This window comes from Coptis chinensis, chromosome 6 (assembly GCF_015680905.1).
Source record: "Coptis chinensis isolate HL-2020 chromosome 6, ASM1568090v1, whole genome shotgun sequence".
NCBI lineage: Eukaryota > Viridiplantae > Streptophyta > Magnoliopsida > Ranunculales > Ranunculaceae > Coptis > Coptis chinensis.
Genome location: NC_141461.1, coordinates 31,514,372 through 31,537,767, shown reverse-complemented (window position 1 = coordinate 31,537,767; position 23,396 = coordinate 31,514,372). Strand labels below are relative to the sequence as shown.

General features: G+C 35.6%; 2 protein-coding genes across 2 annotated transcripts; one reads left to right on the top strand and one right to left on the bottom strand.

Moving 5' to 3' along the window:
• Nucleotides 1-2,132: 2,132 nt before the first annotated feature.
• On the top strand, nucleotides 2,133-2,993 carry LOC147492584 (zinc finger BED domain-containing protein DAYSLEEPER-like). Its single transcript, XM_086567552.1, has one exon. It carries the CDS (start codon nucleotides 2,133-2,135, stop codon nucleotides 2,991-2,993), a length of 861 nt encoding a protein of 286 aa, XP_086423678.1.
• A 6,801-nt stretch (nucleotides 2,994-9,794) lies between these two features.
• Nucleotides 9,795-10,241, bottom strand: LOC147492583 (protein FAR1-RELATED SEQUENCE 5-like). Its single transcript, XM_086567551.1, has one exon. The coding sequence runs from the start codon at nucleotides 10,239-10,241 to the stop codon at nucleotides 9,795-9,797; it is 447 nt and encodes a 148-aa protein (XP_086423677.1).
• Nucleotides 10,242-23,396: the final 13,155 nt, after the last annotated feature.

The following is a 23,396-nucleotide window of genomic DNA, read 5'->3' as shown; positions in this document are numbered from 1 at the left end:
ATTTAAGATGGATCGGTTTGTTAAATGGCAAAACCGACAGGGTCGGTTCGGTGCTTGGTTTGGATTTGGTATAACCGAAAATAACCGACCCGATCCGCAATATCTTAATACACTAGATTAGTAGAAAATTAAAAATATATCGTACCAAATTACCAATTAGTAAAAAGTAAAAACCCATTAACTAGGGCTGAGCCGCTACATCCCCCACCAATCTAGGCCGCCACCATTCCTCCACCACTCTTCCATCAGTCAGCATCATCATCAACAAAGGTAATAACTAATTATTTGTTTTTTTTTTTTTTTTTTTTTTTTTTTTTTTTTTATGTTTTTTGTTTCTGTGTTTCTCTCAAAAACAGTAGAGCCAAAACTAGGGGTGTTCATGGGTCGGTTCTGGGTCAGTTCTTATCGGTTTCGGTTCTGGGTCTATTTTTAGCGGTTCCTATCGGGTTCGATTCTTTCGGGTTTTTTCTTATATTTTGAAAACCCAGACCCATACCCATTAATTAAGTCGGTTCTGGTTCCGGTTTCGGTTCCTTATCAGGTTATATATTTTTATTGCTAAAATTATTTTTTTAGTTATATAACCGATATAAAAGTTGGTTTACGGTGACTATAACATTTGTCATTGATATTTTTGTCATCTCATAAGAAGTAATGATCCTAAATTCAATAATAATATTTGAAAGTTATCTAAATATTTTAAATACATTCTCATACATTATATGTATGTGTATATTTTAAATCGAACATATGTATATTATACTATACGTAATGCGTCATATATAGAATAAATACCACATATACCACAATTGTTAGTTAGCATTGCACGTATTCGTTATCTAATATATATGTAATATATCAAGCACGTACACGTTCATGCATTAGTTAATATAGATAGTGCATAAGTTAATTCATAGTATACGACTATATGTATAGACGTAGATACGTAAACATTATTATTAATATTTATAATACACATATTTAATGTAATATTATAAAAGATACATTTAATAACACACATTCACTATTATGCTAAATGTTATATATATTTAGTATAATTTTACACCTAACAAATATAGACTATATATAATAATAATGTTTGGGTTTGTTTTTATTTAGTGTAATATAATACTAAATTCTATATATCAAAATCAAACTAATCGGTTCCGGTTTTGGTTCGGTACCCATCGTTTTTTACTATTCGGGTTCTAACGGGTTTCGGTTTTTTATCGGGTCGGTTCTTGAAGATCCACTTTAAATGGGTCTAACATTTTAGGACCCAGACCCGCTATAAATGGTTCGGGTTCGGGTTCGGGTTCGGGTAATTGGGTACCCATGCACACCCCTAGCCAAAACCAATCTAATTAATGAATTAACAACATTACAACAACATCTAAATGAGCCAAAAGCATTGATGGCATGTTTCTACAACAGTATTCCCACATTTGAAGTCCGGCCAAGCTATTATTCTATTTTCGTCATAGAACTACTTTTGTTGTTGTTGGTTAAAGAGATGTTTTGGTAACATGGTCATACTGGAGATCCAAAATAACTACCGAGTATACAGGTGTGGTTCTTTTGTTGTTGCATTGTTGTAAGATTTAAAGACAACAAACAAAATACCTATATCAAACCACCCTTTCCATTAATTCTTTTTGCTTGGAATCTTGTGGAGGTAAAATAGGTATAGAGAGAGAAAGGGGTCCCGGGAGGGAGTAGTAGTTATATTAGTTTTATTGTTGTGATTAAAGATGCTAAAATGTTGGTCTTATTGTCACTAAAATGGGTTTTGTGAACAAATTTACAATAAAGTCTTGTCCCTTTTCTGTAAGGTACTAACAAAAGGTGTTTTTAGTCCCCAAGAGTTTTCATAGAATTCGTGCCTAAGCAGGTGGTCCTATTGTCACTTTAAACTTTTAAAGAGTTATTATTCTATTTCATTTCTTTATGAAATGGTGACCCCTTTCTCATTGACTACATATCTCGATTCAATTTATTTGTCACATGGTTCCCCACTTCCCACAATTAAATATAAATGAGTGCACTTTCAGTCTTCCACACTTGCTAAATTTATCGATCTGTTACAGGCTTTTTGTTTTATCTCAATTGCTAATATGTGTCATTTTTATTAGATGGCTTCTACTGAGGTTCCTAGTGATGGTCCATCTTTACAGTCAACTGTCGAAAATCCTACGGATACGGTTGATCCTACTATGGCAGGTAATAAAAGAAAATCATTATCTTCCCTTGCTTGGGATCATTTTCATAAGATAGAGGGTTGTGATCCCAAAAATCCAAGAGCCAAATGTAATTATTGCCCTGTTAGTTATGCTTGTGCTTCGAAAGGTAGTGGAACTTCTAATATGTTGAGTCATATGAAAGTATGTAAGAAGAATCCTAACAATAAGGTGGTGGCTGATAAATCGCAACAAATGTTGTCTTTTAAAGATAAAGAGCTTGTTGCTGTTAGTTTTAGCTTAAAAGCTTGTAGAGATGCTTTGTCTAGAATGATTATTATTGATGAGTTGCCGTTTAGTTTTGTGGAGGGTGAAGGGTTTCGACATTTTGTGAAGGTTATACAGCCCAAGTTCACAAATTTGCCCTATCGGACTCAAGTTGGTAGGGATTGTATCGAACTTTACATGGAGGAGAGAAGAAAGTTAAAGAGTTTTCTGCATGGTAATAGAATATGTATAACAACTGACACTTGGACATCTATTCAAAACTTAAATTACATGGTTTTGAGTGCTCATTTCATTGATAGTGATTGGAACTTACAAAAAAGGATTCTGAATTTTTGTCTAGTTACAAATCACAAAGGTGAGACCATTGGAAAGATGGTAGAGAAGTGTCTTCTTAATTGGGGTGTCCATAGTCTTTTTACTGCAACTGTTGATAATGCAAGTTCTAATTCTGTTGCCATTGATTACTTGAAGAAAAGCAAAAAAAAATTGGGAAAGACACCGTTATGGAACATAAGTACTTACATATGAGATGTTGTGCTCACATCCTGAATCTTATTGTTTGTGATGGCCTGAAAGATGTTAATGATGCTATTTTCCGAGTAGGTACTGCAGTGAGGTATGTGAGGTCATCTCCATCTAGGTTGGCCAGGTTTAAAGAGTGTGTGAAGGAAGAACAAATAGAGTGCACCAAACTTTTATGCTTAGATGTGGCAACTAGATGGAATGCGACATTCATGATGTTAGAAGTTGCTGAGAAGTTCCAAAGTGCCTTTGAGATATTGGAGCTTGAAGACCCACAATACACCCTTTACTTTGATGATGACAAGATCAAAGGGCCTCCAACCTTAACTGATTGGAATAGTGCTAGATTATTTGTGAAATTTCTAAGAGTTTTCTATATGGGAACATTGCAATTTTCAGGTTCTCGTTATGTTACCTTGAATAATTTCTTTAGTGAAATTCTAATTGTTCAGAAGAAATTGATTCAGTTTAATGGAAGTGAGGATGCACGTTTGAGATCAATGGCGCTGCGTATGCAAACTAAATTTGATAAGTATTGGGATATGGATAAGATTAACATTTTGTTATATGTTGGTGTTGTGCTTGATCCCCGCTTCAAGATGAAGTATGTGTCGTATTCCTTCAAACAGTTGTATGAAGAAACTAAAGTTAATGATGAAGCAAAGAAAGTGAAAGATGCTTTGGTTGTGTTGTATGAGTGGTATGTTGGGCACTATCCTTCTTCAAATCAGCCACCTATTGATGTGAACGTGAGCCAAACAACAAGCCGAATGGATGTTGATGATGATGAGCAAGATCCTACTATACTAGCCGCTGAATTTCAGCAACACTTGCTAGAGGAAGATAACTTATAGAATAAGTCTGAGGTTGAGAGGTTTTTGGCTGAAACTAATGAAGTTGGTGGGGATAAGTTTGACATTTTGGGTTGGTGGAAGATCAACGCTTCTAGGTATCGGATTCTTTCTCTTGTTGTACATGATGTTTTGGTAGTTCCGATATCTTCTGAGTCTGCATTTAGCACGGGGGGGGGGGGCGAGATATACTTGACCCTTTTCGTAGTTCGTTAGCTCCTAACACGGTGGAAGCCCTTATTTGTGCACAAGATTGGCTTCGTTCTCCATCAATTCCAATTAATCTTCGACAGTCAATGGATGATATCGAGCAATATGATAAACTAGATGGAGGTAATAATTTGCATTGCAATGTTTAGTCTATTGTTATTTTTTATGTTAAAATATGTATTTGTGTAGTTCGACTTACGTATGTATATATGCTTGTGTTTTTTTTTTGCAGAATTATTTGGATCGACTTCTTCTGAGCCTAATGCTGCCAATGCTGCGGAGAATTGATTGGTAATCAGGTTTTTAAGTTTACTTTTTTGTGGAGTTCATTCACTATGTCTATTTGTGAACTTGAATAAGTTGGATTATTTTTGTTTGTTATGAAATGCAGTTGTGTGTAGAGCTTGTTGGTGTGGATAGGCAGATAGATGTAGATCATATGGATAGCTTTTGTTTTGATAGCTGTGGCTTGTGTGGATAGTTTTGGCCTTTGTGGATGCTATTGGCTTTTGGTTATATGATGGAAGAATTTCGGCTATTTGCTTTTCGTGCGGTCCCTTTCTTTTCAGAAATTGTGTTCGGATTCAAGTTTCTGACAATCAGCAGATCACCTTTCATGCAGGAAATTTCTTTTCTTTTTCCTTATGAGAAATGTAAAGTGTATAACAGCAGTCAACAGTCACATTTCACGTGAACCGGGCGACGATTACTCTATTGTAGATCTATTAGCAAAGTATTTATGCAGTTGTTCGTAACCTTCGTTTGGAATTCTGTAGAAACTATTGGCTCCTGTTGATTTTGTAACCCACTGTTTGCTTTGCAGGTTGCAATCAGCTGTATTAAGCACATGATTAAGAACAGATTCTTTCGTATAATATGATTGCAACATTCCCATAAACGTGGCATTTAACTATTCAAAATTATAGATATATAGTTTCCAAAGTATACACTGAAAGCTGAACTATACCATAGTGAAACATCACAATGCAAAATATTCAACAGAGAGTCAGAGACAAAAGACTGAGAAAGATATATAAAGAGCTATATATTGATCCGTACAGAAAATTGGTGATAAAGTTTCCCTTGTACATACGTAGTTACAACTTACAAGAAGGTCTCCAAGCCTGTTAAAAACAAAGGAGAATAGCCTTTTTTTCTAGACTATTTTTATTTTTCTGAACAAAGGAAAAATACATTATCCCCCCACTCATTGATCATTTGTCATTCATGGATGGGTAAAATCTCCTTTCTAACTAAACCCCTGAATGCCCTCGAAGTGACAGTCACTTCCATTCGACTAACCGGTGCAAAAAATCCATAACCTATAAACATACAAAACAAGTAAAAACATTAGCATGCAAAAATAGACCCAAAACAAGAAAAAGTTCAAAAGAATTGCATGGATAGATGCATGACTAAGATCTTACTTCTTTGGTTCCTGGAGAGAATAAGAAACATTTGTATCTTTTGGACTTTTAGAAACAAGAACGCCAAATCCTTGTCCTCTATCTATCAAATAATACCTAAGTAAGAAGGAATCCATCTTACACCAATAAGTTTGTAAGCAAAAAGAAAGCTAAAATGACACAGAAAAATAATAACCACAAAAAATGTACATGGGTTTTGATCATCAAACAAGAACATAGGATACCTTAAACGCATCTTCATTATTATGGAATAATATATAAATATTAGAAAATTTGGGGCCAATGAAAATAATGTCATATGTCTTAGTGTCTTACCTTCCTTCCTGGAGTCAGTCTAAGCTTTGGGTACTCTTTGAAAGTTAATTTGTTCTAACTTTGCTCTGCTAGTGTAGTCCAACTCTGTAAACACAGTGAAACACTTGGTTCATATATTTTAACTCCAAATATAACAATACACACAATCACACATGGTGAAGAACGTGAGAAAATAAAATATAAGATATGGAAATGAAATCTACCTTTTCATCAACACATCTGAAGTGAACAGATACACATAACCTATTATTCTCCACTTTAGCACCTGGGACTGATTTGGTTTTCTCTAATAGTGCTTTATAAACCTGTAATTTTTGTCAAAAGCCAAACAACATTAACTTCATAGTTTTATATAAGTTTACAAACAGTACTCATTACAAAATTTTATTTACACTCCAATAAAATTAAAGAATCAACCAACATCATCAATCATAGGCAAGAATTCACTACCTAGTTGGAACATAACTGGTTGTTTTCTCTGAAAAATCAACAAAAGCAGAACCACTTTAGATATAACCCATTTAAAAAAGAAAGAAAGAATGGATATTGAACAAGAGTACAGGGCTTTAGTTTACGTAAAGTTTTCAGACTAAATATACATGTTAGTTCCATCGGTTAAAAGGTTTGAATGCCCTCGAAGTGACGATCGCTTCCATTCAATCTCTGTGGCTTGTTTGCAATTGATCTTTTGAATTTGGGGTTGGGTCGGTTATAATCGGGTAAACCGACCAACAGTCGGTTTTGGTCGGGCATTGGTTAGAACAGAATATGGTCGGGTCAGTTGCGGGTTGGTTGAGTCTATAGGGTCAGGTCGGTTCGGTTACAATATTGCATAAATCGATATGGTCGGTTCGGTGGTCGGTTTTAGCCCAAAACCGACCGTATACCCCTAGTTGCTTGTCTGAGTGTGGGGTAAGAAATGGTGGAATTACGATAATACCCTGATTGTGCCGCGAATGACCTATGGTGATATGGTTTTGTTCTGTAGGGTTAGGTTCGAAAAATTTAGTATGTGGGGTTTTTAGTATGTGGGCATGTGAGTCCAATAGTAGATTGCCATGTGTACACACATATTAATCTTAGTTAACCCATAGTTAGTGAGAGATTGAGCTATAATGGGAAAGTAAATAGGGTGAGTTTTAATTCCAAAATTTTAGGGATATCCCAACAAAAAAGGAAACAAAAATAAATGGGAGGCAAAAAATGAGTACGGATAGATTTTTTCCCTCTTTTTTGTTCTCTCTCTTCCTGCTCCCTATTTTCCCTCATTCTTTTATCTTAACAAAATCTAGTCACTTATAAAAAAAAACATTGTATTTATTGGCCAAAAATTAATAAAACTTTAGTACCCAAACAAACCAAAAAAAATAAAAATGAGAAACCAATAATGTAATGACAAACAAACTAAATAATTGATCCATTATTAAAGATCGAATGCTAAACATGATGACTATCATGCATGTCCAAAATAGTGAGATGTAGTTCTTGTCGCTTGATCAAAATCATGTTTGTCTAAATGTGGAGTACATCACGTTGTTCTTCCCGATATCGCCTTGTTCTTTTCAATTTACTGTATCACATTGGTCGCTAGAGTATGGCTTTGAAAAGTCCAAGTGCCTTGTAGGACCCCTCAATGGATTTGGTCGTGCGACTATGTTTGATGGGTGCTGTGATAGAAGTTCAACAAATCCCTGGATAAACAATATTATTATCACTCTTGAAGGGGAATGGGATGTCTAATACTCAATTATTGTTCAAGACTAACCTGGGGAAAAAGACACGAGTCAGTAAAAGGGAGCAATGACGTGTTTGAAGGATCACTATGACCATAACTATTAGAAAGTCCATGGAAGTTAGATTTAGTTGTATTTTTGAAAAATTGAGGTTCTCGAACAAATCCAGAAGATAATCCACTCCACCCACGTGATATAAATCCATTTGATGGCTCAGTAAGAGATCCAAGAATGACCTTAAAAAATATACATATCAATGAAAAAGATTAACTAAATGTTCTAGTGTTCTCCAACTTAAACTTCAATAAATAAAAAGTATATATGCAAACCTGTGGAACATGGTCAAGTTTTGAAGATATTAAAGCAGAATTCTCACGTTGTTCCAAAGTCTGGCCATTCTTGCCTACAAGAAATAATGTCAAATAGACATGAACAATTGCAATAAAAAACCACATAAACTACAATACATACAAATTAAATATATTAAAACATCATGCCTCTATGCATTACTAACCTGCTACCTCCTTTTGCTTTTTTGGTTCAGTCTTGCCATTTTTCTTCATTCTATCGGAAATACCATGGATTCTACCAGTGGGGCCTTTTAATTTTTTCTTACGTGGAGGAGCATGCACAGTTATGCTTGTACCACCATTTTCACTAGTGTTATCATTTGGATCAGTTACGGTCACAGTATCTTCAGAGGGTTCCAAACAAGATTGGATATCATCAAGCACTCGCTTTAATCCACATATGACTATTTCACTTCGTGCTTTAGTCGACGAACCTGCTGCAACAACATTATGAAATATACTCGATATCTTACTATAACACAATGAAAAAGGAGACTCCAATGTATTTCTGTAAGTGTCACTGGAAACATCAGGAATTGCATCCTTGCTCCACCACTTCAAAAAGTACTGAGAAGGGAGATTGAGAGCATTTCTATTGCGGAATACTTTCAGTATGAGCGAACAAAGTATGCTTGTAAACTCAATTTTTTTGCATGAGCACGTTACTGTGTTGTCTGAAGTTACCAATTGAACTGTCCGAGACCTAGCACCGTTATAAGACGATATCTTGTATGTACATATGCCACCATCATCACTAGTTAACTCTTCCTTCAAATCCAAAGCTTTCTTCACCGATTCTTGAAAGCGATTAAATATTTTTCTGGTGTATATTTTTGATGCATGAAGTTCTACAGGCCACTTTGACAATAGGATCGGTGTTGTTGTTTTTGATGTTAGATCAGCAATCACTTCTTTTTGACGTCGACGAGACACTGCTTTATCGTATTGATCCATGAACTGTCGAAGAATTTGCTTTCTCTTGAAATACTTTTTAAAGTAATTGTTCATGCTTTCGCTTCTTTGGGTACTTGCCATACCTAACAAAGTTCAAATAAACAAGAAATAGAAAACAATATCTAATAAAGTTGAATCCATTTGAATCCACATATTAATTACAAAAATATATTAACTCAACAATAAGGGGAGGAAATTAAAGTACCTGCACAAAAATGAACACGTCCATACACTTGTGCCCAAGTTGTACGTATCTCAAACAGATCATTGAGCCACTTATTGTTACTAGTTGGTACTTTTCAAGTAGCTCCTTCCATTGCAAGAAAAATTCTTCCTCTGTTTCAGCTTCATAAATGCAACTCTTGAAGTCAATTTGAAATGAGTCAAATTCATTGAATACATGTGATAAGTTCCTTAAGGTATTTTGATAAATGTGCCATATGCACAAACGATGATGGATTCCCGGTAGTGCCAGTCTTATAGCTTTGCCAATTGCTAATGCTTGGTCTGTGAAAATTGTTTCCATTCTTTTTCCTTCCATCGCCTCTAAAAAAGTTTCAAACACCTACTTGAAAGTTTCAGCTGTCTCCTCACTTATTAAGGCACTAGCAAAAATGACCGTTTGTCCATGGTTATTCACACCAACAATTGGTGCAAATGGCATCTCATATTCATTTGTCTGGTATGTTGTATCAAAACATACTACATCGCCAAAACTTTGATAGTCGGATCTAGACTTAGCATCACACCAAAAGCAACAATGAATTTGATTATTATCATACAATCGCATCTTAAAAAAAAATGATTTATTATCCCTTTCCTTTTGTCTGAAGTAATCAAATAGAAGTTGACCATCTCCTTCTTTCAAGAATTCTATACGCCTTTTCTGCACCACATTATCACAATCTGATGGTAGAAAATTGAGATTTTGAAACCCCCCTGCTTTCTTGCAAAAGTAAGAATAAATTTAAGAAGATCCCATGCCTGCAGCAGCCATGTTGTTAATGAGGTCTTTTAGGGCTTGAGGAACACTTCGGTGTGACCTCATCATATGTGACTTACTTGGATCTGCAAGCTCATGGTTGTGTTGCTCAATAAATTTTGAAACAACATAGTATTCTGCATCTTTCTCTAGTTGGATTTTTACATGAGCTTCACAATTAGTTCTTGTCTGTGCTTGTGGTTTGCTAGGTGTTCCCTTTGAATGCTTTTCACGCCCACCTTGATTTGAACAACAAAATATCCGTGACAACATTTTTTTATCCTTCTTATTTGTAGTTGTCCAGTGCTTCCGAACACTAAACCCCACAGATCTAGCGTACAAATTGTAGAAATTATACGCTTCATCTTCTGAGTCAAATCTCATGTCAATGATTAGTACATTACTATAGTTTTTTTCGACTTCTCTATCCATCTTAACACTAATACGAAAGAGTGAGATTTGGTTTTCCTTGAGTCAAGAATATTGATGAAAAAAGACGAAAGAGAAGGAGGGGAAATAAGGCGCCAATACTAAAATCTACCATACTCATTTTTTGCCTCCCATTTATTTTTGTTTCCTTTTTTGTTGGGATATCCCTAAAATTTTGGAATTAAAACTCACCCTATTTACTTTCCCATTATAGCTAAATCTCTCACTAACTATGGGTTAACTAAGGTTAATATGTGTGGACACATGGCAATCTACTATTGAACCCACATGCCCACATACTAAAAACCCCACATACTAAATTTTTCGGGGTTAGGTCGGTCTAGAATTGCATGTGCAATGTGATAAAGAAGCCATGCTTTTGTCATAATTTTCTAGATTTTCTCATTTTTTATGTTTTCTGTGGTGTCTACCTGCATGCGGGTGAAGAATTGAAGATGGTAACACTTTCTATGTCCAAAATATTTCGTGTGTTTGATGCAAGGACCAAAATATCAAATTCGGACAATTTATCATATACTCAAAAACGAGATATATCAAAAATATCAAAAATATCTATTTTTTTGTTGACCAGTCAAAATTTTGTTTTGCATGTCGATATATCAAAAATATCATCGATTATATTAGAAATATCATTGATATACTAATAAAAATCGGTCAAAGTCAACAATTTATATCGGATATATCGGTCGATATATATTGATATATCAGAAAATGCAATATATATCGGCAAAAACAAGATTCAATATTCGGTGGAGATATATTGAATATTTCCATCTCGTGTATCCATAAAAACGAAATATATCGGCAATATTTTAGGCCTTGGTTTCAGGTTTGTTATTTTAAAATGATATGGAAAAAAAAAAAAAGAAAAAGAAATTGAAGAGTAGCTCAAAATTAGTGAGTGCTTGTCCTGCTAATATGTTGTTTATGTGTGATGCCTTTTAGGCGTAAACACCAATCACAAATTTACAAAGTTAAGATACGAGAATTAGTCTATTAAGGAAAGACCGAAAGATTATACGAGGTGGGTTGTGAGCATCAATTTGATACCTATATTAGGACCAATTGTGAGGGAGTAATATTCACAATCCAATAAATATCAAACACGTGTCCTCCACAGTAGAGTTAACAATTAACCTCATATCCTCGTCCTCAGAGCTTGCTTCATAATGACTCGAATCGGGCAAGCAACATATTCAACTCACGCCAATAGCGACTACACCACCAACCGATCTCACATACTAGTCCTGCGAGATCGCTTCAAAGCGACTCGAGTCGAGTGGACGATCTCACCCAGAAGCGACCTACATGACGCTCACTCCTCTCGTTCCGCAACGGCTCGTAATGTATGTCTTTATTACATCCATCAAGACCGAAGCTTCAGGCACGCTTCATAATAAATATCCATAACTCGCCATCATGGTTGGAGAGTGACCTAAAGACCTGGATCTAATCTGACGCGAGAGTCCAAGAGGCGCAAGCACCTTGCCTATATAAAAAGGATGAGGAACTACGTCTGACCTGATTCAAGTTCCCCCAAAAAGAGTGATAAGCACCTAAAAGTGTATTTTAAACCCCTTTGTAGTATTCTACTTAGGCCAATTATGTTTATAATAAATTAGAGTTATTACTATTTATGTGTTTTTGTGCATTTCAGGACTTGAAGTTGATTAGGTGACTAAAAGCACCACTTTTGTATAGAAAATGAGTCAAGATGATTGCTGAGAAAGTTCTATATTTAAAGCCCAAGAATCATGGAGAAAAGCCTTTTTCAAGCCCAGTCAAAGCTGGGTCAAAGTCAAAGTCAATTTGGGTAGAAAGAAAACAAAAAAGTCAACAGAACTTCAACAAGCCGTATCTTTGGATTCGGGCTTACTTTATGTCAAAAGGACTGGCTCGGAACCAACTTTCCAGTGGACCTGGTCTTGCCCCAATCAGAGCTGTAAAAGTGGACGAAAAAGGCATAAAAGTAATTTCTAACAACTGTGGCCTCTTTAGACTTAACCTAATGGATTTTGGGCTCACTTTAGAGGCCCAAAGTCCACTTTTTTGGTCCATGCACGAAAATGTAACCCTAACCCTCTCCTATATAAATAGGGTTAAGGCTAAACATATAATCTCTTCCTCCCCTTAGTCTCTAATTAGTTTAGTTTTAATTAGGTTTACTTTTTTTAGTTTAGAATAACTTTAGCATTTGTAGCCACCATTAAACCATTTAATAAAAATCCTTTATTTATTTCAATTCTAGTTATTTTACATTATGTCATATTTTATTGTCTTAGTTAATTCCAATCTGATGACACAAGGCTAAACCTCCATTAGAGGGGGTTTATGAAGCCACGTGAGGATGGTTAGCATTTAGTTTCTTATTGTTTTGCAAAAAACTTCAAGTTCTTTGTTGTGAGTGTCTAGAGATAGAGCTCATAACGTAGAACTAGAGTTTAGAACCACCATCAAAGAGATTTGTGGTGGAGTTAAACTCTCATGTTAGTGAAACCTTGATTCGAGAGGACTTGGTGTTCACAAGGGATCAAACAAGTGATTCGAAAACTAATTAATAGTCAATCGAATGGTGTGGTGGAATTTCCCCTCTCTAATCCCTTTTATCATCATTATATCTACTGTTTTAGCATTTATTTCTACTGTTTTCACATCATATTACTCTCACTAGTAAAAACATCTATCTAATCTAGACTTGCATTCAAGTAATGTACAACTAGAGTGGTACGAACACGACTACTCTCCTCTTTATCACATGATTTAGAGAGTTCCATATCTTGATAATTACTATTTCTCCATCTTCATATATACTATTTTTCTAAGTAGTTTAATTTTTTTTATATTATCAATGGCTCCGCTTTCCATCTAGTTCATTTACATTATGCATGTTTAGGTCGAAAACTATTTTTACTATTAAAGAAAAAAACACTGTAATTCATTGTTCGTAATTTCTTCGATTTTTTCTGCTACTGTTCGAGAGCATACGAGTTGTTCAACCAACTCCCTGCCCTCCCATGACCTGACCCTAAAAATTTAAAACCCTAGTTTTAATTCACGAGTGCGCGTTCGCGCCTCATATTTGCCTTCACTGAGGGCGACCTGCCTTCTACATCTTAAGCGCGACCCGTGCCCAATTTACCTAAATTCTAAGTGCACACGCGCCCTAGGTTAATTATAGTCAATTAATTTTTTTAATATTATTTGCAATATTATCTCATGAGTACAATATAGTACTCGTATGCTATCAACTACAAAATTTAAAAAATTATTTTTCTCATTCTAAACGGTGTCTAGAATACTAAAAGAATTAGGGTTCTCTAATTAAGGAACGTGCATGCACGGACATCCTCTCTAAATTCTTAAGTGGTTTAGGCGTTGGTTTGATACAAACATACAAAAAAATTATTAATTAACATTAGTTAGTAAGCACACCCATTACCAAAGCCCGTTTCATAGGCCTAACATCAAGGCCCAACATGAAGCCCATAGTAAAAAGCCTTATCCTTATTCTTAAAACCTTATCACTAATCAGGGTTAACTTTTACAGGACTTCACAATCCACATCGTGTACTCGGACCAGTACTTATATAATTGTTCAAGTAACATAGACGTGCTTCAAGGCTGTTGAAGACACTATTTATACGCATAGCAAGGACCTTCCAGGTAACACCTCTATACATCCTCGAATCTACTGTAAAAGAATTCTATTTCTAGTAATAATCAGGCTATTTTTGCATGGTCATTAGGACTTACCTATTAGACTTAAAACTTGCATGAGATTAAGATCTGGTAAGCATAAACCTGCCATATTAGTTTATCGTAGACGCAGAAATAATCGCCTATCTAGAAATTCACCAATCAACACACACCTACCACCTATACCCACAACAACTACATTTGTAGCAATGGGTGAAGAAATAGCAGAGAGACCCCTCTCTGATTTCTATAAGGCTTTAAACGATGGACCTGAGTCCTGTATAATTATTGCAAATACTCTGAGGAAGATTTTAGAATCCCCCTTAATATATTTAATATGCTACCTGTTTTCCATGGGTTAGACCATGAGAAGCCTTATCAACACTTACGTAGGATATAACAAGTTCTTACTACATTTCATCATCCTAACCTAAGACCTGAACAAATAAAGCCCAGGGTGCTTCCTTTCACCCTAGTTGACAAAGCGGCTGCTTGGCTAATAACACAAAAGGCGAACTTTGTCAACACATGGGAAAAACTAGTTGAATTATTTATGGAACAATTTTACCCACCACAGAAGACTGATGAAATGCTATCACATATTCATTTCTTTCGTCAAAAGCCTCAAGAAACCTTTTTTGAGGCTTGGAATCGTTTCACTGATCTTCTAGTAGAATGTCCACATCATAATCTTGGTAAAGACACACTAGTTCATGCCTTATTCAAAGGCTTATCCCAACATCATAAAGAGACTTTAGATATCATGAACGGAGGTAATATCCTAGGTAAAGGAGCCACATATATTTATAACTTTCTAGATAATCAATCTAAGAAAAGTAACAACTGGGGAGGTAACAATTACTCCAGCTTCATTCCTTTTCTTCTATAGCTAAGGCAGTCAGTATGTTCGAGGTTAAACCTGATCATGAACTTAGAACTTTAATAGAATCCTATACTCGTAAAGTAGATGCCCTTTCTGTAAATAAACAAGAAGTGAAACCCAATCCTGTCATGAATATAAACTCTCTTCGATGTAATTTCTGTTTTAGTCTTGAGCATTCCGATCATTATTGTCCTCTTACCTATGAACAACAACCACCAACACAGCCAGAAGATGTCTGCACTTTTAGTATACCTAACATACCTTGGAGACTACAATCAATATCAACCAAGGCAAGGTAATTATAATAATAATAGAATTTTAGTCCCGGTTAATAACAACTATCAAAATCCACCCGTTAATAATCAACGTGAGATAGTTCCTGTTACGTAACCTGTGGCAACTCAACTTTCCCAACCTGATAGATTCGATACATACATGCAAACTCAACAACAGATATTACTAGCCATCCAACAATTACCCCAAGAAAATACCCAACAAAAAAGCGTATTTTCAGGTCAATCCGTACCTAATCCAAAATCAACAAACACAGCTTTTGAATTAACCAGTAATCCTAGTAATGAAAATTTAATACAAGGAGAATTAAAGGCCGTAACTACTCTCCGTTAAGGGAAAATGGTTGATAACAAAGTAATAATGCCTGAGGATTCCCCACAAACTAATAAAGATAAAGGAGCGTTACTAGATACCGCAGTTGAAATTGAAGATCCTACCACTGTAGAAATACCAGTTAAACCTCAACCTAAGGGGAAACCGACAATAGTTAAAGAAAAGGGTAATACTCTTATTGACCCTTATGCTAAATATAGGGAAAAACCACCGTTTCCCCAGAGACTAGCTATGTTAAAGAATGATGATAATTTTGACAAGATTAGGGAAGTTTTCAAAAATTTAACTATAAACCTACCTTTTCTCGAAGCTATAAAACGTCTTCCAAAACACGCTAAGTTTCTTAAATATTTGTGCACCACAAAGAGAAAAACAAACATACCTAAAGAAACCTTCTTAACGGAATAGTTTCCCTCTTTATCTGAGCACAATGGAATCGTTAAGTATAAGGACCCTAGTCGTCCCACTGTACAATGCACCTTAGGTGATACTTTCACCACAACTGCTCTTCTAGATCTAGGGGCGAGTGTTAACTTACTCCCATTTTACCTTTATAAACAACTAGGTATACATGATCTAAAACCGACTAAAATGACTTTGCAGTTAGTCGATTGTTCGATTAAGTATCTTAAAGGCGTAGTTGAAAATATTCTTTTTAAAGTACAAGACTTCTATTGTCCAGCCGATTTTGTCATTCTAGACACAGAAGTCACTCATGACTATGTTCTTATCACCTTAGGGCGTCCTTTCTTGGCAACTGCCAATGCCCTTATTAATTATCGTGATGGTTCGATGTCCATTTCCTTTGGAAACCTTGCTGTTGAGATAAATGTGTTTAAGATGATGCAACAGACACCAGACACGACTATAGATGGCGAAGTTAGCATGATAGAGAGCCTCACTCAAGATTATTTTAACAAAACTTTTCTAGAAAATCAGATGTACTAATTTCTTTCCTTTGGTAGTACTGAGAATTCTTACATCCAAGAATTACATGTCGTCTTAGAATCTACTCCTATCCATGACTCCTTAATAGATCTAGCTCCTGAGTTTGAAGAACTCATTCCTGAACATATCTGCATTGTAGAGGAGGAAGACCCTCATGAATCTCTCATTCCCACTCCTCCCACCCTTGATCTTAAACTTCTTCCCGTTAAGTTAAAGTATATTCATCTTGATCCGGATGGCACTCATCCGATTATTATCTCATTTTAGTTATCTGCTACTGAAGAGGCAAATTTGATTAGGGTTATTCGTGAACATCATTCTACGATTGGTTTGTCTTTAGATGACATTAAGGGTATTAACCCTAGCGTATGCAAACATCGCATACATTTAGAGGATAATGCGAAAACCTCCCGTGAGCCACAACGTCGTTTGAACCCTGCCATGAAAAAGGTAGTTAGAGTGGAAGTTTTGAGATTACTCGATGCTGGCATTATATACCCCATCTCAGATAGTAAATGGGTGAGCCCAGTTCATGTAGTCCCTAAGAAATCCAGTGTTACAGTCATTCGTAATGCCGATGGAGAGTTAGTTTCCACTCGAGTTTCTATAATGTGGTGGATCAAATCTTAATGCTATTGATAGGGTTATATACTAAAAACATTACTTTTGTATTAACTCTAATTCTTTAGATTTTGAATGAGAGTCATATAGGCAAATGTTATGCATATTATATATGTTATTAGTTATATACATGCGTCTAATACTTTATGTTGTAGATGATATGGTGTGTGGTGACACACAGAAGATTATATCATCAGTACCTTATAAAGTATAAGTAAACGTTCACAACCTAGATGGATTTGGACAAACCATTGGTATGGTTGTAGTATAATCTGGTATTAGTCTATTTTGACTACATGATTACACTAGTATACTTTGTGTGTATTGAAAAAGACCAAGTGAGGTTGTTTCTCTTTATACTGACTATATAAGAGAACAAACACCTCTGTTATTATGGATGCTTGTCCTTTTAATCTGGATATAATAACGGGCTCTTACGTGCATTGTACATTGCTTTAAATCATCAATGAGTGAGATTCATTTGTGAATCAACAAACTCGATGAATTGGGTAATGACATTGTATGTAAGGTGTGTTGTTGATTATAGAAGGAATCCGTGACCCGCAGGAAGTCAGGTTGATGATCCCCTTGAGGAGCTCATAAGGATTGTCATGTAAACCCTGCAGGTGGATTTAATCCGACATGACAATGAGGTTGAGTGGTACTACTCAAGGATATAAGAAGTTGATTAATGTAGTTGTCAGTAACTTGACTTAATCAACGGGCATTCGATATCTTAAACACGGGGAGATCAACAAGCATATAATATGGAGCCCATAAACGTAACACGTAATTTAGGATTAGGGCGGTAGTGCAACAATGACCATTAGTGGAATAAGCCATTTGTTGACGGACTTGGGCCGTGTGTTCTGGACAAACATGGGAAGCTCAAGCCCGTCAAGAGACCTAACCCTGATTTCTCCTCATGGTCCCTGTTGTAGCCTATAAATAGAAACCCTTTTTCTCTGGCCGTTTTTACCAAGGTTTTCTCAAGAAAAGTGAGATCCAAATTCGGTTTCAACTTTGAGAGTGAGAGAGGCCAAAAGAGAAAGAAGAGGCTGGAAGATCGTTGCCCACACAACGTCCATTCTAAGGATAGGAATACAACAGAAGATTAAGAGGTTGCTGATTTCGTAGATCTTGGATTCTCAGAGATATCATAGCTCATCTAAAGGTATAATTCTTAACCAAAATCGTGAGAACCTTTATTCCGTTGTGCATGGTTTTCACGGTTTGTAAACTGCAACCATAACAGTTCCTACGGCTATGACACGTAAGGATCACTTTCTTTTACCCTTTGTCGACCAAATGGTTAAACGTCTAGCCGGCCATGCTTAATATTAATTTTTAGATGGCTACTTTGGCTATTTCTAGATTATTATTGACCCTAATGACCAAGAGAAGACTACATTCACATGTCCCCTTCGGTACGCATGCATATAAAAAAAAATGCCCTTTGGCCTTTGTAATGCACCTGGTACTTTCCAGTATTGTATGCTACATATTTTTAGTGACATGGTGGAGAAATTCAAGGAAGTGTTTATGGATGATTTTTCCATTCATGGTCATTCCTTTGAAGATTGTCTTTCAAATCTTTCTAATGTTTTGAAACAGTGTCAGGAAAAGAACTTAGTCTTAAACTGGGAAAAATGTCATTTAATGGTCACTAAAGGCATAGTTTTAGGTCATATTGTTTCTAAAAATGGAATAGAAGTAGATAAAGCTAAAATAGATAAGATAGCGTCTCTGCATATACCATGAACTATCCGTGACATTAGAGCCTTTTTAGGCCATGTAGGTTTCTACAGACGTTTCATAAAAGATTTTTCAAAAATAGTTAAGCCTTTAACACAATTTCTTTTAAAAGATGTCATTTTTTTTTATTTTAATCATGACTGCAAACAGGCTTTTAAAACTCTAAAAGCCGTTTTAACCTCTGCACCTATTATACAACCACTAGACTGGTCAAATTTTTTTGAACTTATGTGTGATGCTAGTGATTATGCCATTGGTGCTATGCTAGGATAAAAGTTAGATAATAAATTCATAATTATTTTTTATGCTAGTAAAACCTTAAATGATGCTCAACGTAATTACACTACTACTGAAAAGGAATTTCTAGTCGTTGTCTATTGATATATGCTTTGAGAACACTACTTAGAGTTTTGAACTCTCTAAATTAATGTAAAAGCAATCAAGATTCCTTACTCACGATCTTCGTTTCGTAGAGTTTGAATAAGGATTCTAACTAACCTAAAGCTTAGAACAACTAAAAATTAGATGTTACAATAAAGGGAAATTAAGGAGTAAGGATATAATATAAATGTTAGATTTTTCCTTCCTATACAAACATTAATAAAAACATTAACAATGAAAACATGCACTTAATACCGAAATGGAAATTTGAAAGAGAAATTGGAGAGTTAATCCTCCTCATGTGAAACTATCATTAGTGTTGATTTGAAATAGGTTTTGATTCTTCCTAGACTCATAGACAAGTCCCTAACGGAAAAATAGATTTGATCCCTAGCATGCATGGCTCACTAAAGAGCTCATACATGCTAGCAAGTGAAACCAAACAATGACTTATCTCTAAGCTCATTGCTTGATTTCTAACTAAACTCTACACCAACTACCATTTTGGGGTAGGATGTAGAGTTAGTTGTTCTTCCTAAACCTACCAAACCAACAATTGGTTTACCCTCACATGAGTTAGACTAACTCCCCAAAAGGGAAGTTAGCTCATGATCCTTGGGACAAAGACTTATGAACTAATAAAAACACCAAAGAGAAAGAGAGAGAGAGAGAAGAAATATCCACAACCAAACTCACTTCTATATTTTCTAGAAGAACAAGTGTTCCTCCATTAAAACTATTACAAGCTTTTTAATAAAAACCAAAACTAAAAACTAACTTCTCATTTTCACTAAGGAACTAAAATAATGTCATGTGAGGAAAATAAGTCAAGGGAGTAATTGGAGTGTCCCCACATTTGTCTAATTTCTTCTCCATTTGAGAGAAATCTCATTTCCTCCCACGTGAATTATCAAACCACATTGATTCATTTTTATCTACCACATTAAAACAAAGTGACACCTTGCCTTTTTTTCACTATTAACACCTAATCTAATTTATTACATGCAAGGTGTCAACTTTGCACCAATAATTTGTTATCTTTGTCTTGACATGCTCCATGATTGATGACTCATCCAATCTTGTGGCCCCAAGATAGTGGGTCCATAATGCGATCGATGGTGATCCGGTATTTTGGGCAGTTTTACAACTTCCCGCCTATATCGTAGAGTTCATCGCCTACGATTGTCCGAAAGCAGCTCTCTTTGTCGTGATTCGAGTCCTAGTTCGAGAGGTAGGAGCTTTGGAAGTTTGATGCTTCTACGTGGATTTGGAAGAATTCATATATACCGTTCCTCGTGGCTTTATTGCAGGTTTAACCAATATTTCCATGTTTCTTTGCAAATACCGCAAAAGTATGAAAACATATTTATTTCATGATTATTAAACACATAATGAACCAAATTTATATGTCTCAATGGTGTTTCATAATACACTTTTGGGTGCTTATCACACTACCCCAAAAACAACACTTTGCTTGTCCTCAAGCAGCAAAAGAGACACTAAAATAGATAAGTGGCCAAAAATGTGTAGTCCTAAACTAATTCTCGCTAATTCGTTTTAGAGTCGCATTGCATTGACCATATGCAACAAGGCCTTAAACCACTAGGAATTCCCTAGTGGACGAAGTTATAGCCTCGTGAGAGTTTTTCGAGAAAAGATGCTCACAAACTTCATTTATACTACAACGACTCAAATGATGTAAACTTGTTTCCTAAATTGATCTCAGATATCCATACATCTCCTTAGCAGGGAACGAGGATTGATTTCTTTGAAACTCAAGTTAATATGTATTCAATAATTAAAACATCTACATATGATTATTCATGCAGTGAACTTTTCATTGAAATATACTAGCAGGGTTGTTTCTGGATCCTTGGAGAGCATACCTAAATGGGTTCTCACAGGTATGTGTTGAAACACATATTCACTCAAAAATTTTCCACTCAGGTTTTGTTAACTCTAGTGTGCAGTGGGCACACGTTTTCTTACATCTCAATGACAGTCAGAGGAGCCGATGTCGATCAATCACGTCTACTACTTATTATCACACCACCCTACTTCTAATTGAGCTAGAGGTCTTTATTAGGTATTGTGGGGCTTAGGTGATAGTGTACAAGAAAATGGAAATGGATAATCAAAATTTACGAGTATGAGAGAATAGGGTCTTCATATATTTACACTAGAGAAATCTTTGTTTCCTTTCCTTCTTCTAACCGAAGTTTTTCCAACCTTGTTCTTAAGCCTCCGGCTACTATTTTTTTTTTTAAAAATATATATATATATATATATATATATATATATATATATATATATATATATATATATATATATATATATATATATGGCTTAAGAACATGATTCTATTTTCCTTTCTTGAAGCAAGTAACTCGACTTATATTTAGGACAAGTCTTTCTCTTTATTCTTCCACATTTCATCCTATTTTCATACTCATCACTTAGGTAGGTTCTTTTATTTGGTTTAATAGATGGGTAAGGAATTTTGTGGTGAAAATGAAAGGTTTGATGAAAGGTTCAGATTGGAGTGACTAGCGGTAATATTTTGTAATGTAAGAATTTTTAGCTATGTCGATCCAAAGAAGGCCTAAATTCTCTTAGGGTTCGGGTGGTGATCAAGTAAGTAGATGCGTAATTTTTCTAATCGAAAACTACTCCCTCCGTGGTCATCACACACAAATCACTCATATAAAGGCTTTTGGTTAGATTCTCACAGGATTTATAGTTTAAGTAACTAACCGTTGGTTCTTAAACTTACCGCTATGTACAATCAATGATACTCAATTACATGAATATTCATGAAAAGATGTATAAACTATTGCATAATGACATTATCTAAAGTTTCTTAAAAACAAATCCTAATTCGGATACTAATGTGAGATTTCTAGACAATTTTCATCATTGAAAAGGAAACAAGACTTTGTCACTAAGTACAATTATTAATATGAAAATAAAAACTATATATAGGCTACAAGATGCCTAATTTTTGCTATAGGTTTAAAGCACCCCCAAACAGAATGATGCTTAGTCCTCGAAGGATCAATAATTAAAGAGAGAAAGTACCTGAGAACCGTAAGCAAAATTAGGGCTAGATTTGCTGGAACAGAGAGGTTGGAGATCATAATATATTATTCAAAAGAACAAGAAAATGTTCAATAGCACACTAAACATAGCACACACCATATATAATGAACCATAGCATACCTAAACATGAAAACAATAGCACATCAAATAGAAGGTTTAGCTAGATATATGTACAATGGCAAACTCAAGTTTACCATCCGCCAGACGGAAGGTCAAGGCCCTCTTTAAGGAAATGCATTTCCTTAGCATCACGCCAATAGATAATAGTCTGCCAGATTTCAGCCCATTCTTTGTCTCCGGATTCCCTCAAATTGGTCTTCATCTTTTCATCCTTTGGGTAACATCGAACATGCCTCAGGTATTGAATTGGCGGGACACTTCCATTGACGTAAAACCTTAATGAGCTTAATGATTTCGTTTTGTCGGGCACATGGAATCCACCTTGACCCTACCATGAAAAGTAGCCGCAAACCGTGGGAAATGTGTCTTCATGATTCGCAAGCGGTGATCGGTAAAGTATATACTTATCCCGAAAAGTCGCGAGCTCGCTTCAGGCTGGAGACAACACAACCTAAAATGTTAAATAAAGCATGACCCCGAAGCTAGTGTAATCAATACGACGAAGCGACCTCATTGGCGAGAGAAATGCCAATCTCCCATAATGTTCAGGAGTACAAATAACATTGCAGTCCCCATGTTCATGGTCATGTTTGCTAATGGAATGGTGATGTTGCGCCATGGTACATGGCCATCTCCTTCTCGTTTGATCTCAAGACCATCACCATAAGAGTCGCGAAATGCTTGCCATTGAAAAGAACGGTAAGAATTATGATAGATGTAATGCCAAGATGCAGCAGGTTCGTGATATGGAAGGTCCAAAGTTAGGGCAAGTTGTTGTTCAGAAAAGATATGGGGTGTGTCACCAACTCGGATTGTGAACCCTTCTAAGTAGAAACCATGTGCATGGTTGAATGCTGGTGTGTCATCCATATTAGCATAAAAGTATGCAGCCAAACTAGGAGAATAAGTTTGGTCAGGTTGAAGAATTAGGGAAGACCACCCAATGTTTGTGATGTAATCATGGAAGAGATGGCCATAGGCATTGGAATCCATCATAGATTGAAAGG

What these genes read in the sequence shown, in the direction of transcription:
- LOC147492584 (XM_086567552.1), top strand. Translation starts at nt 2,133, where the DNA reads ATGGCTTCTACTGAGGTTCCTAGTGATGGTCCATCTTTACAGTCAACT.
- LOC147492583 (XM_086567551.1), bottom strand. Translation starts at nt 10,241, where the DNA reads ATGGATAGAGAAGTCGAAAAAAACTATAGTAATGTACTAATCATTGAC.